The sequence below is a fragment of the Tachysurus fulvidraco genome, chromosome 21, assembly GCF_022655615.1.
Source record: "Tachysurus fulvidraco isolate hzauxx_2018 chromosome 21, HZAU_PFXX_2.0, whole genome shotgun sequence".
Lineage (NCBI taxonomy): Eukaryota > Metazoa > Chordata > Actinopteri > Siluriformes > Bagridae > Tachysurus > Tachysurus fulvidraco.
The window spans coordinates 23,011,819-23,026,818 of record NC_062538.1 but is presented as its reverse complement, the minus strand read 5'-3'; the positions used below and the strand labels follow the sequence as shown (position 1 = coordinate 23,026,818).

At 40.3% G+C, this 15,000-nt stretch overlaps 2 protein-coding genes across 4 annotated transcripts in view; one reads left to right on the top strand and one right to left on the bottom strand.

The window, feature by feature from the left end:
* Positions 1–10,763, bottom strand: part of camk2a (calcium/calmodulin-dependent protein kinase II alpha) — a 34,565-nt gene extending 23,802 nt beyond the window's left edge. The window contains exons 1-2 of one of the 2 annotated variants that reach the window (XM_047805669.1): positions 10,640–10,750; positions 10,499–10,592 (exon numbers count right to left, since the gene is read on the bottom strand). In XM_047805669.1, the coding sequence (XP_047661625.1) occupies positions 10,499–10,560 (62 nt within the window). In that variant the 5' untranslated portion in view covers positions 10,561–10,592; positions 10,640–10,750. Of the gene's footprint in view, positions 1–10,498 lie in introns of both variants that reach the window. The other variant, XM_027158358.2, reaches the window with a different exon arrangement.
* Positions 10,764–12,814: 2,051 nt separating this feature from the next.
* LOC125139856 overlaps positions 12,815–15,000 on the top strand; it is a 3,915-nt gene continuing 1,729 nt past the window's right edge. The window contains exons 1-3 of one of the 2 annotated variants that reach the window (XM_047805670.1): positions 12,815–12,923; positions 14,081–14,133; positions 14,673–14,984. In XM_047805670.1, the coding sequence (XP_047661626.1) occupies positions 12,892–12,923; positions 14,081–14,133; positions 14,673–14,984 (397 nt within the window). In that variant the 5' untranslated portion in view covers positions 12,815–12,891. The remainder of the gene's footprint in view (positions 12,924–14,080; positions 14,134–14,672; positions 14,985–15,000) is intronic. The other variant, XM_047805671.1, reaches the window with a different exon arrangement.

Sequence of the window (15,000 nt, the reverse complement as noted above, 5' to 3'; positions counted from 1 at the left end):
CTCTGAACTTTTGGCTGTTTTTTGAACTGTTGCTAAAGTTTTGGATCATTTGTCTTGTGTTGTTCTATTACACCACACATGGATTCAACGTCTTCTGCATTTGGCTTTACAGAATAATAAAATTATGTAAGAAAAAAACTATAAATAAATGTAAAAGTTAAAGTACAACAAACGATAAAAACAATAAATACTAAAGTGAAGAATAATGCAGCCAAACTCTTTACTTCTGTGAAGTGTTTCCTGTTAAGAGCCTCTGAAGTGTGTGTGTGTGTGTGTGTGTGTGTGTGTGTGTGTGTGTGTGTGTGTGTGTGTGTGTGTGTGTGTGTGTGTGTGTGTGTGGGCTGAAAAAGGCTGCAGAAATCCAGCATGTGACGCATCGAAAAACTGGAATGTTTCAAACACAATAATGTTCTTCAGCTGCTGAAGATTCTGTAAAAACATTAAATAAACAATAAAGTCGAAGAAACTAGAAAAGGTAAAAATGGATACACAGAGTGATGGAGTGATTAGTGACAGAGTGATGGAGTGATTAGTGACAGAGTGATGGAGTGATTAGTGACAGAGTGATGGAGTGATTAGTGACAGAGTGATGGAGTGATTAGTGACAGTGTGATGGAGTGATTAGTGACAGAGTGATGGAGTGATTAGTGATGGAGTGATTAGTGACAGAGTGATGGAGTGATTAGTGACAGAGTGATGGAGTGATTAATGACAGAGCGATGGAGTGATTAGTGATGGAGTGATTAGTGATGGAGTGATTAGTGACAGAGCGATGGAGTGATTAGTGACAGAGCGATGGAGTGATTAGTGACAGAGCGATGGAGTAATTAGTGATGGAGTGATTAGTGACAGAGCGATGGAGTGATTAGTGACAGAGCGATGGAGTGATTAGTGACAGAGCGATGGAGTGATTAGTGACAGAGTGATGAGTAATGAGTGACGGGGTGATGGGTGGCAAAGTGATGGAGAGATGAGTGATGGAGTAATGAGTGACACAGTGATGGAGTGATTAGTGACAGAGTGATGGAGTGATGAGTGAGCGAGATAAAGTGATGAGTTACAGAGTGACAGAGTGATGAGTGATGGAGTGATGAGTGACGGAGTGGTGAAGTGATGGAGTGACAGAGTGATGAAGTGATGGAGTGACAGAGTGATGAGTTACAGAGTGATGAGTGACGGAGTGGTGAAGTGACAGAGTGATGAGTTACAGAGTGATGAGTGACGGAGTGGTGAAGTGACAGAGTGATGAGTGAGCGAGATAAAGTGATGAGTTACAGAGTGACGGAGTGATGAGTGACGGAGTGATGAGTGACGGAGTGATGAGTGACGGAGTGGTGAACTGACAGAGTGATGAGTTACAGTGATGAGTGATGGAGTAACAGAATGATGGGGTCCAAAATGTGTTAAATAAATAAAATATATAAATGTTTTATGTTGAAAAGACCAACAATATTGACCATAAAACTGTAATGTTAAAATACAGAAAGCTCCAAACTTCTCAACACTAAAAATAAATAAATAAACTCATGATCTTTCTTTTTTAACCCACACTGAAGTGTGAGATTGTGGCTGAATGAGACGAGGTGATTATTTATTTATTTATTTATTTATTTATTTATTTATTTTATTTATTTATTTATTTATTTATTTATTTATTTATTTATTTATTTATTTATTTATTTATAGACCCAGGGTGAATGTGGAGAAAATCAGTGATTAATGACTGCTGCAGGGCCAGAGATCTGAATCAGTGATCGTCTTTACAGCGAGTCTGAACTTCATACTGCGTCTCCTTCACACGGACCTCACTTTATTTTACTACAACTTTCTTATTGTTTTCACATTGGGGCAATTTGATCAAACTTTTGTTGATAAAGAGTAAAATGTTGTAATAACTCTGTAGTGACTGCTTTAGTCTCAGAATCTCAGGATTTACATCACAATTAGTAGGAGATATTTACTGCTCACGTCCGATCATACTCGCCTCCTCAAAGCTCAAATTCATTTCATTACATCACACAAAAGTCTAGAGTCAGTTTGGGGTTAAAACTCCAGTTAGTTTGGGGTTAAAACTCCAGTTAGTTTGGGGTTAAAACTCCAGTTAGTTTGGGGTTAAAACTCGAGTTAGTTTAGGGTTAAAACTCGAGTCAGTTTGGGGTTAAAACTCCAGTTAGTTTGGGGTTAAAACTCCAGTTAGTTTGGGGTTAAAACTCGAGTCAGTTTGGGGTTAAAACTCGAGTCAGTTTGGGGTTAAAACTCGAGTTAGTTTGGGGTTAAAACTCGAGTTAAAACAGAAACATTTCCAGCCGAGTTTCTGCTGTTTATTTCTGCACTCAGGTCACTTATTATTTTGATAGATATTAAACTGCTGTTCATGCTGAAATGGTGTGTGTGTGTGTGTGTGTGTGTGTGTGTGTGTGTGTGTGTGTGTGTGTGTGTGTGTGTGTGTGTGTGATATGATGGACACAGGCTGCAGGTAAATTTGTCAGTCGTTTCCTATTTTGATTCCAATTATTCAGCCAGCAATCTGTTTACATGTCACTCAATAACGCACTACTTCCCCCCCTTCCGCACTACTTTCCCTCCCTCCCCCCCACACTACTTTCCCTCCCTCCACACTACTTTCCCTCCCTCCCTCCCCTCGCACTACTTCCCCTCCCTCCGCACTACTTTCCCTCCCTCCGCACTACTTTCCCTCCCTCCGCACTACTTTCCCTCCCTCCCTCCCCCCACACTACTTCCCCTCCCTCCGCACTACTTTCCCTCCCTCCCTCCCCCCTCACTACTTCCCCTCCCTCTGCACTACTTCCCCCACCTCCGCACTACTTCCCCTCCCTCCGCACTACTCCCCCCCTCCGCACTACTTTCCCTCCCTCCACACTACCCCCCCCTACGCACTACTTAGCAATGTTTCAACCCTCCAGTAACCTTTATTTTTTAAACACAGTATTTATTGTTAAAATGATGCTAATTTATGTGTCTTATTAATCAGAGTCGGTGTGTATCATGTCCTTGTGTGCAAAATATCTCAGCCTGCGCTCAACTGCCTCCTCCAAACACTATTATATAAGCAGCTTGGCTTTGATTGCCCACAGACACACACACACATACACACAGACAGACACACACACACACACACACACACACACGGTGAAGAGAGTGGAGTGTGTGAGGGAGTGTGTGTGGGAGTCGTGCAGTGGGAAAAGGGCCAGTCGGGGTCTAAAGCCTCAGTGTGTGTGGAGGTGTTACACAAACTCCTGTAACAAGCACACACACACACACACACACACACACACACACACACACACACACTTACACATACACTCACACATCTCACTAACGCAGTACAGTGTGGGTGAGTAAGCAAACTGGTGGCTCTGAAACCGTTTCTCTTTGAGCTGCAATAAATAAATAATAATAATTGTAGAATAATGCTTAAGATTATATTTTAAACTATTATTTTTATTACTGTTTTTGTTTTTATAATTATTTAATTATATTAATTTTTATAATAATCTAAAGTTCATTATATTTCCAGGGTGAAGAATTTTAACACACATTTTCTTCAGTTCCTTACAGATTATAAAACATCAAAATAACAGACAAAAAAAATATGAGAAAAATAAAATGATGTAAAATATATAACTTAAAATAATGAGAAATATAATTTAGGAATTAAGGAACAGAAATAATATAATAAAGTAAATACATGGAATCATCAAAGTCAACATAGTCAAGAAATAATCAGAGAATCAGTAAATACACACAAAAATTTACTCCAGGAAAAAGAAAAGAAAAAAAAAATTTATTTGTTTTTATCTGCAATATTTAAATTAATAAGATAGTGGAAAATTCTGGAAAAGGAAATGACAGAGTTAGTTTGAGGTGGAGTCTGAGTTGGTTTGGGAAGGAGTCAGAGTTGGTTTGGGGTGGAGTCAGAGTTAGTTTGGGGTGGAGTCAGAGTTAGTTTGAGGTGGAGTCTGAGTTGGTTTGGGGTGGAGTCTGAGTTAGTTTGGGGTGGAGTCTGAGTTAGTTTAGGGTGGAGTCTGAGTTGGTTTGAGGTGGAGTCTGAGTTAGTTTGGGGTGGAGTCTGAGTTAGTTTGGGAGTGGAGTCTGAGTTAGTTTAGGGTGGAGTCTGAGTTAGATTGGGGTGGAGTCTGAGTTAGTTTGGGGTGGAGTCTGAGTTAGTTTGGGGTGGAGTCTGAGTTAGTTTAGGGTGGAGTCTGAGTTAGATTGGGGTGGAGTCTGAGTTAGTTTGGGGTGGAGTCTGAGTTAGTTTGGGGTGGAGTCTGAGTTAGTTTGGGGTGGAGTCTGAGTTAGTTTAGGGTGGAGTCTGAGTTAGATTGGGGTGGAGTCTGAGTTAGTTTGGGGTGGAGTCTGAGTTAGTTTGGGGTGGAGTCTGAGTTAGTTTGGGGTGGAGTCTGAGTTAGTTTGGGGTGGAGATTCTGCTCAACCCAATTTAACTTGCTGATGTAATGGACATTTACTTTGTTGTCTAAAACCTTAGAACAGATTTCTGAGATCTTCATGTCCTTTTTTCACATCGTTATGGCCTGTAATTTATCTTTATGAATGATGTCGTATGCTTGCTGTTTGCTGTATTTAACACTAAGTGAGAGTTTAATTATCTGAGTCACTCCCAGATTTCAGCTACAACCTAACCCTAACCCTACACCTTTTAGTCTGGCCTAGTGATGGGCGGAGCCAAACTATTGAACACACTGACACACTGATCTCACTGATCACACTGATCACACTAATCACACTGTTCACACTAATCACACTGTTCACACTAATCTCACTAATCACACTGTTCACACCAATCACACTGACACACTGATCTCACTGATCACACTGATCACACTAATCACACTGTTCACACTAATCACACTAATCACACTGTTCACACTAATCTCACTAATCTCACTAATCACAGTGTTTACTTACTAATCACACTGACACACTAATCACACTGTTCACACTAATCTCACTAATCACACTGTTCACACTAATCACACTGTTCACACTAATCTCACTAATCTCACTAATCACACTGTTCACACTAATCACAATGTTCACACTAATCACACTAATCACACTGTTCACACTAATCACACTGTTCACACTAATCTCACTAATCACACTAATCACACTGTTCACACTAATCACACTGTTCACACTAATCTCACTAATCTCACTAATCACACTGTTCACACTGTTCACACTAATCACAATGTTCACACTAATCTCACTAATCACACTGTTCACACTGATCTCACTAATCACACTGTTTCACACCAATCACACTGACACAACTGATCTCACTGTTCACACTGTTCACACTAATCTCACTAATCACACTGTTCACACTAATCACACTGTTCACACTAATCTCACTAATCACACTAATCACACTGTTCACACTAATCTCACTAATCTCACTAATCTCACTAATCTCACTAATCACACTGTTCACACTAATCACAATGTTCACACTAATCTCACTAATCACACTGTTCACACTGATCTCACTAATCACACTAATCACACTGTTCACACTAATCTCACTAATCACACTGTTCACACTAATCACACTGTTCACACTAATCACACTAATCTCACTGTTCACACTAATCTCACTAATCACACTGTTCACACTAATCACACTAATCTCACTAATCACACTGTTCACACTAATCTCACTAATCACACTGTTCACACTAATCACACTGTTCACACTAATCTCACTGTTCACACATCCCACTAATCACACTGTTCACACTAATCTCACTAATCTCACTGTTCACACTGTTCACACTAATCTCACTAATCACACTGTTCACACTAATCACACTGTTCACACATCCCACTAATCACACTGTTCACACTAATCTCACTAATCACACTGTTCACACTAATCTCACTGTTCACACTGTTCACACTAATCTCACTAATCACACTGTTCACACTAATCACACTAATCACACTAATCACACTAATCACACTGTTCACACCAATCACACTGTTCACACCAATCACACTGTTCACACTAATCACACTGATCACACTAATCTCACTAATCCCACTAATCACACTAATCACACTGTTCACACTAATCACTGTTCACACTAATCACACTGTTCACACTAATCTCACTAATCACACTGTTCACACTAATCTCACTAATCACACTGTTCACACTAATCTCACTGTTCACACTAATCACACTAATCACACTGTTCACACTAATCTCACTAATCACACTGTTCACACTAATCTCACTAATCTCACTAATCACACTGTTCACACTAATCACACTGTTCACACTAATCTCACTAATCACACTGTTCACACTAATCACACTGTTCACACTAATCTCACTAATCACACTGTTCACACCAATCACACTGACACACTGATCTCACTGATCACACTGATCACACTAATCACACTGTTCACACTAATCACACTAATCACACTGTTCACACTAATCTCACTAATCTCACTAATCACAGTGTTTACTTACTAATCACACTGACACACTAATCACACTGTTCACACTAATCTCACTAATTTCACTAATCACACTGTTCACACTAATCACACTGTTCACACTAATCTCACTAATTTCACTAATCACACTGATCTCACTGATCACACTGTTCACACTAATCTCACTAATCACACTGTTCACACTAATCACACTGTTCACACTAATCTCACTAATCACACTAATCACACTGTTCACACTAATCACACTGTTCACACTAATCTCACTAATCTCACTAATCACACTGTTCACACTGTTCACACTAATCACAATGTTCACACTAATCACACTGTTCACACTAATCTCACTAATCACACTGTTCACACCAATCACACTGACACACTGATCTCACTGATCACACTGTTCACACTAATCTCACTAATCACACTGTTCACACTAATCACACTGTTCACACTAATCTCACTAATCACACTAATCACACTGTTCACACTAATCTCACTAATCTCACTAATCTCACTAATCTCACTAATCACACTGTTCACACTAATCACAATGTTCACACTAATCTCACTAATCACACTGTTCACACTGATCTCACTAATCACACTAATCACACTGTTCACACTAATCTCACTAATCACACTGTTCACACTAATCACACTGTTCACACTAATCACACTAATCTCACTGTTCACACTAATCTCACTAATCACACTGTTCACACTAATCACACTAATCTCACTGTTCACACTAATCTCACTAATCACACTGTTCACACTAATCACACTAATCTCACTAATCACACTGTTCACACTAATCTCACTAATCACACTGTTCACACTAATCACACTGTTCACACTAATCTCACTGTTCACACATCCCACTAATCACACTGTTCACACTAATCTCACTAATCTCACTGTTCACACTGTTCACACTAATCTCACTAATCACACTGTTCACACTAATCACACTGTTCACACATCCCACTAATCACACTGTTCACACTAATCTCACTAATCACACTGTTCACACTAATCTCACTGTTCACACTGTTCACACTAATCTCACTAATCACACTGTTCACACTAATCACACTAATCACACTAATCACACTGTTCACACTAATCACACTGTTCACACCAATCACACTGTTCACACCAATCACACTGTTCACACTAATCACACTGATCACACTAATCTCACTAATCCCACTAATCCCACTAATCACACTGTTCACACTAATCACTGTTCACACTAATCACACTGTTCACACTAATCTCACTAATCACACTGTTCACACTAATCTCACTAATCACACTGTTCGCACTAATCTCACTGTTCACACTAATCACACTAATCACACTGTTCACACTAATCTCACTAATCACACTGTTCACACTAATCTCACTAATCTCACTAATCACACTGTTCACACTAATCACACTGTTCACACTAATCTCACTAATCACACTGTTCACACCAATCACACTGTTCACACTAATCACACTAATCACACTAATCTCACTGTTCACACTAATCTCACTGTTCACACCAATCACACTGTTCACACTAATCACACTAATCTCACTAATCACACTGTTCACACTAATCACACTAATCTCACTAATCACACTAATCACACTAATCACAGTGTTCACACTAATCTTACTAATCACACTGACACACTAATCACACTGTTCACACTAATCTCACTAATCACACTGTTCACACTAATCACTGTTCACACTAATCACACTGTTCACACTAATCTCACTAATCACACTGTTCACACTAATCTCACTAATCTCGCTAATCACACTGTTCACACTAATCTCACTAATCACACTGTTCACACCAATCACACTGTTCACACCGATCACACTAATCACACTGTTCACACTAATCTCACTAATCACACTGGTCACACTGTTCACACTAATCACACTGTTCACACTAATCACACTAATCACACTGTTCACACTAATCTCACTAATCTCACTAATCACAGTGTTTACTTACTAATCACACTGACACACTAATCACACTGTTCACACTAATCTCACTAATTTCACTAATCACAGTGTTTACTTACTAATCACACTGACACACTAATCACACTGTTCACACTAATCTCACTAATCACACTGTTCACACTAATCTCACTAATCACACTGTTCACACTAATCACACTGTTCACACTAATCTCACTAATCTCACTAATCACACTGTTCACACTGTTCACACTAATCACACTGTTCACACTAATCACACTGTTCACACTAATCACACTAATCACACTGTTCACACCAATCACACTGTTCACACCGATCACACTAATCACACTGTTCACACTAATCTCACTAATCACACTGATCACACTGTTCACACTAATCACACTGTTCACACTAATCACACTAATCACACTGTTCACACTAATCACACTAATCACACTAATCACACTGTTCACACTAATCACACTGATCACACTGTTCACACTAATCACACTGATCACACTGTTCACACTAATCACACTGATCACACTGTAGACCACTCGTGTACTTAAATCCTTCCATCACAGGTTTAATGGTTATTATATTAAAGCGATGCTGGAGAGGAAACAGCAGCTCTTACATAGAACTATAAAAATAACTATAAACAGATCAAATGTTTGAGATCTCATTCTGTAATAACTGTAATATATTTATGTGACCAATTAGATCAGTTTTATCATAAAGATTTTCCTCATTACTTTTTCATTATGACATCACCATCATTATTTATATGATCTATCGCTTTCTCAGGTAACTATAGGTACTAACGTCAGGAGCCAGTGTAGAGAAGACAAGAAGCTGCACTTACTATCATGTATAATCCTGAACCTAAAGATCCTGAACAGTCGGTACCTTTACGTCATGTCACAGAGTCACTGATCCTGAATCTGATGTGTGTGTGTTCATAAAGGTAAATTGTGTTTATTGTGTTTATTGTGTTTATTGTGTTTATTGTGACTGTTTCTGTCTGATTTTACTGACACACTTTCATCTGAATTTAAACTCTGTATAAAGGTCTGTGTAAGTGCAGCATCTGTAACTTTACTGACTAATAAAGTACTTAGTGTACTAAAGGTACTGAGGAGTCTCGATGGTTCCACAACAGTGACAGTGTCCTCACACTTTGATCACAGATGATCACAGACAGGAAGTACATTACACTTCACTCTTCACCCAAATATTCTCAAACTAACTACATGACATTATTTGTTCTGTTATGGTGATAATAACCTTACACACCTGACAGGAGCCTGATTAGACTTTCAGCATCACAGCCCTCTGATGTGTGTGTAAGCCGAGTCTGAGTCCCGGCTCTCTCCGCTTGTGTGTTTACAGGTTTTCTCTTTTATTACGTGTTAAATAGTGAAGGAATTTTGTGTAGCTGCAGTTCGACAGCATATAAATGCACATTATGAGTCAGAACATTTCCTGTTTCTCACACGGGACTGAGACATAAACATCTGTGTGATCTGATCTACAATAAGGCTTCAGCTTTATACAGTGTGCAGGAGGAATGTGTATAGATTAGATTACAGCAGAACAGATAATGACATCATTCACAACAACACAACAGAGATCATCAGGTGCAGCTTAATAAACACACTGAAGAAAACACACACACACACACACACACACACACACACACACACACACACACACACACATTCAAATGTATATACACAAAGTTTCTTCCATGTAAATGTATACAAACTCTATATTTTTCCTTTTTAAAAAAAATAGTTTCAAATAACAGCTTGTCTATTTATGATCCATCTCAAGAAAACCCCACACCTGTGTGTGTGTGTGTGTGTGTGTGTGTGTGTGTGTGTGTGTGTGTGTGTGTGTGTGTGTGTGAGTGAGTGAGAGAGAGAGAGAGAGAGAGAGAGAGAGAGAGAGAGAGAGAGAGAGAATAAAAGAGAAAGATGGGACTTACTTGCCCAGTTCTTCATAGAGCTGGTATTCCTCTGTGAAGCGAGTGCAGGTGATGGTTGCCATGCTGGATCCAGGTGGTGGTGGTGGTGGTGGTGGTGTGTGTGTGTGTGTGTGTGTGTGTGTGTGTGTGTGTGTGTGTGTGTGTGTGTGTGTGTGTGTGTGTGAGTGAGTTAGAGAGTGTGTGACACTCCGGAGCGTGTGTGTGTGTTGAGGAAGAGGATGCCAATGGGAAGCCTGCTGTCTCTGGAACAGAAGAAAATAAGCTCCTGATCTACGAGGCTTTTTCTTCTGTTTTTTCCTCCAGCCCGCCCACTCTGTCTGTCTCGTCCAATCACATCTCTCACTGAATACACAGCAGAGTTGTCATGGTAACTGCATCCAACCTCCTCCACCACCTCCTCCCTCTGTTTCTTTGGACAAATGAGCCATCACACATCCAAATGGGAAACACACACACACACACACACACACACACACACACACACTCACACACACTTTGTCTTTAGATATGTGCAGATTTTTATTTTGATCATCATCTTTGTTTGATGTGTGCTGTTGGCATGATGATATCCCCAACACTCAGACACACACTCACACTCACACACACACACACACACACACACACACACACACACACACACACACACTCACACACACACTCACACTCAGACACACACACACACTCTCACACACACACACTTCAAAATTGTTTCCCCTCCTGAATCTTCATAAAACACTGATGAGTTACAACTGAATTCATTTTACATTCCACAGTAATGCTCAAAGCTCCCTCTCTGTCTGTCTGTCTGTCTGTCTGTCTGTCTGTCTCTCTCTCTCTCTCTCTCTCTCTCTCTCTCTCTCTCTCTCTCTCTCTCTCTCTCTCACTCTCTCTCTCACTCACTCTCTCTCTCTCTCTCTCTCTCTCTCTCACACACTCTCCCCCCCCCTCTCTCTCTCTCTCTTAGTTTATCTGTCTCTCTCTCTCTCTCTCTCTTAGTTTATCTGTCTATTTGTCTCTTTGTCTTTCTCTTGTAACCTGTCTGTCTGATTGAGAACGTGTGTTTCCACATAACTTTCAGTTCTTATTGTGCATCTGAATTCCATCCGTTTGGGTTAGTTAAAGTCGCCTCTTTCAGATCATTGGCATGAACATACGTTGCTATGCAGGTTGCTATGTGACCATGTGACCATATGCCAGAACGCTGCTATATTAAACATATAACCAACACTGCAGATAAACTCAACCTCAACACATGACATCAGAAGTGCAGAGCAGGATCACTGAGTTATTGTCTGCCTCCTGACACAGCTACATCAACACACACACACACACTCACACACACACACACACACACACACACACACACACACAAACTCACACACACTCACACATACACACTCTCACACGTACACACTCTCACACACACACACGCACACACACACTCACACGTACACACTCTCACACACACACTCACACACACTCACACACACACACACACACACACACACACACGTACACACTCACACACACACACACACACACACACACACACGTACACACTCACACACACACTCTCGCACACTCACACACCCTCAGATACTCACACACACGCACACACATGCACAGACACTTACACACACCAACACTCACACACATGCACACACACAAACAGGCACTTACACACAGTCACACACATAATGTGTAAAGTTCAGTGGGTATGAATACTTTTGCAAAGCACTGTACACACACACACACACACACAGACACAAAATTGAAAATAAAATCTGCTTTCTGATTAACAAATGAGGATTTTTTTTTACTTGTATTTGTTTGTTTGTTTGTTTGTTTGTTTGTTTGTTTGTTTGTTTGTTTGTTTGTTTGTTATAAAACCTTTATCACAGAAAAACCTGAGATGTTTTGTGGCTTCAGTCTTCTGGAGATTCCCAGTAAAGTTACAGAACATTAAATGGTTCTACAGATAATGACGATGTTTATGTAACGTTTTACACGAACAGTGACATGGAGTGTGTTTGTGTGTGGAGTAAAAAACAACACAACCTGATGATCAGAAGGTTTCTGTGAAATAAAACCACAAATTCATCTGAAGAAGTTTCACATCAGCAGCATTTCGCTTCTATTTTCTCCTCCCAGGGTTTTTATTTAAACTTTGTGAACAAGAGAGCAAACCTCTCTCTCACACACACACACACACACACACACACACACACACACACACACACACACACACTCTCTCTCTCACACACACCCTCACTCACACACATTCATACACACACATAAATACACACACACACACACACACACACACACACACACACACACACACACACACACACACACACACACACACTCACAGACACTGTGTCCAGTGCAGGATGTTGAGTGTGAGGTGGTGTAGAGACGCTCGGTGAGTTTTTATTTCTTTCTATATTTTATTATATAAGTAACAAATACAATATCATCCAAAATAATAACTAACATAGAACAAGAAAGAAAGAAAGAAAGAAAGAAAGAAAGAAAGAAAGAAAGAAAGAAAGAAAGAAAGAAAGAAAGAAAGAAAGAAAGAAAGAATAATTAATAATAAATATTTATCAGGTCTGAAATTACAAACTAAAAAATACAAACAAAAACCAATAAAAAAAACAATAAACAAACAGATAAATAAATCGATTACAACATAAAAAACAAACAGCAGGACGATCAGAAAAAAAGAGAATAACTTTAAATAAGAAGGAAAATAAAGAGAAAAAGCAAACTGAAAAATCGGAAAGAAAGGATGATGAAGAACCAGAAAAACAAAATGTAGATGAACAAATAAACAAAGATATAAATATAAAATAAAATGTGTAAAGAAATAATTTACTTTTTATTTCACCTTTATTCATTCATTCATCTTCTACCGCTTATCTGAACTTCTCGGGTCACGGGGAGCCTGTGCCTATCTCAGGCGTCATCGGGCATCGAGGCAGGATACACCCTGGACGGAGTGCCAACCCATCACAGGGCACACACACACTCTCATTCACTCACACACACACACACACACACACACACACTACAGACAATTTTCCAGAGATGCCAATCAACCTACCATGCATGTCTTTGGACCGGGGGAGGAAACCGGAGTACCCGGAGGAAACCCCCGAGGCACGGGGAGAACATGCAAACTCCACACACACAAGGTGGAGGTGGGAATCGAACCCCCAACCCTGGAGGTGTGAGGCGAACGTGCTAACCACTAAGCCACCGTGTCCCCCCTATTTCACCTTTAAATGTCACTTAATATAATTTACTCCAATAATTTAGTCCAGAGTCTGTGTTAGTTAGTTAGTTAGTTAGTTAGTTAGTTAGTTAGTTAGTTAGTTAGTTAGTTAGTTAGTTAGTTAGTTGGAAATTAAATTGACTCTGAAGTTTCTCTGAACGTTTTGCTGTGGAAGTTTACACACATGTGAAAGGAAATGATTTAAATGTTTATTAATGAAACACTTTGTCATTCATTTAAAACACTTTTTATCTGATCAGGATTTTTACTGCAGAATTATTAAGTGAACTGTTGTTGTGTAGAGCTGAGCGGCTGTTCCTGATGTTTCCTGTTCTGATGGCAGCGGCGGTGTGCGGTGAGAGAGAGAGAGAGAGAGAGAGAGAGAGAGAGAGAGAGAGAGAGAGAGAGAGAGTGTGAGAGTGTGTGTGAGAGAGAGTGTGTGAGAGAGAGTAAGAGAGAGAGAGTGTGAGAGTGTGTGTGTGAGAGAGAGAGAGAGAGTGAGATGAGTGGAGAGAGAGAGAAGAGAGAGCGGAGAGAGCGAGAGTTTGTTGAGGAGAGAGTGTGTTTCGAGTGTGAGAGCGTTGTTACGCAGAGAGAGCAGAGCAGGAGCTCTCTCTCTCTCGCTCTCCGCTCTCTCCCGCTCTCTCTACGCTCTCTCTCTTCTCTCTCTCTCTCGCTCTCGCTCCCTCTTTTGCTCTCGTCGACTTTCTATCTCTCTCTCCTCTCTAGCTCCTTCTCGTCTTTTTTCTCTCGCTGTTTCTCTCTCTTTTTCTCGCTCGCCTCGCTCTCGCTCTTTCTTCTCTCGCTCTCTCTCCTCTCTCTCCTCCTCTCTCTTCTCTCTCTTCCTCTCTCTCTCTCTCTCTCTCTTCCTTTCCCTTTTCACTCTGTCTTTAGGACGGATGCCGTGTGAGTTCCCACCTGCTCCACTGTATTGTGGAGTCCTGGGACAACCGGCCTTCCTGCACGTCCTGATTCACTCAGACACACACAGCTTCTGTCTGGAGAAGGACAACAATGTTATATTACAGGGTAACAGAGAGGTTCATTCACTGCGACACGTTTCCACACACGGTGTTGAGTTGCTCAGCAGCATCACAGTGAAGATCAGCCGCTGTGGGAAACATCACTCAGGACAATATGGATGGAAAACCTTCAGCTCTGATGGAACACTGCAGTGTGACGTCACCTTCAGGCTCCAGATACATGGTAATGACTTAAAGTT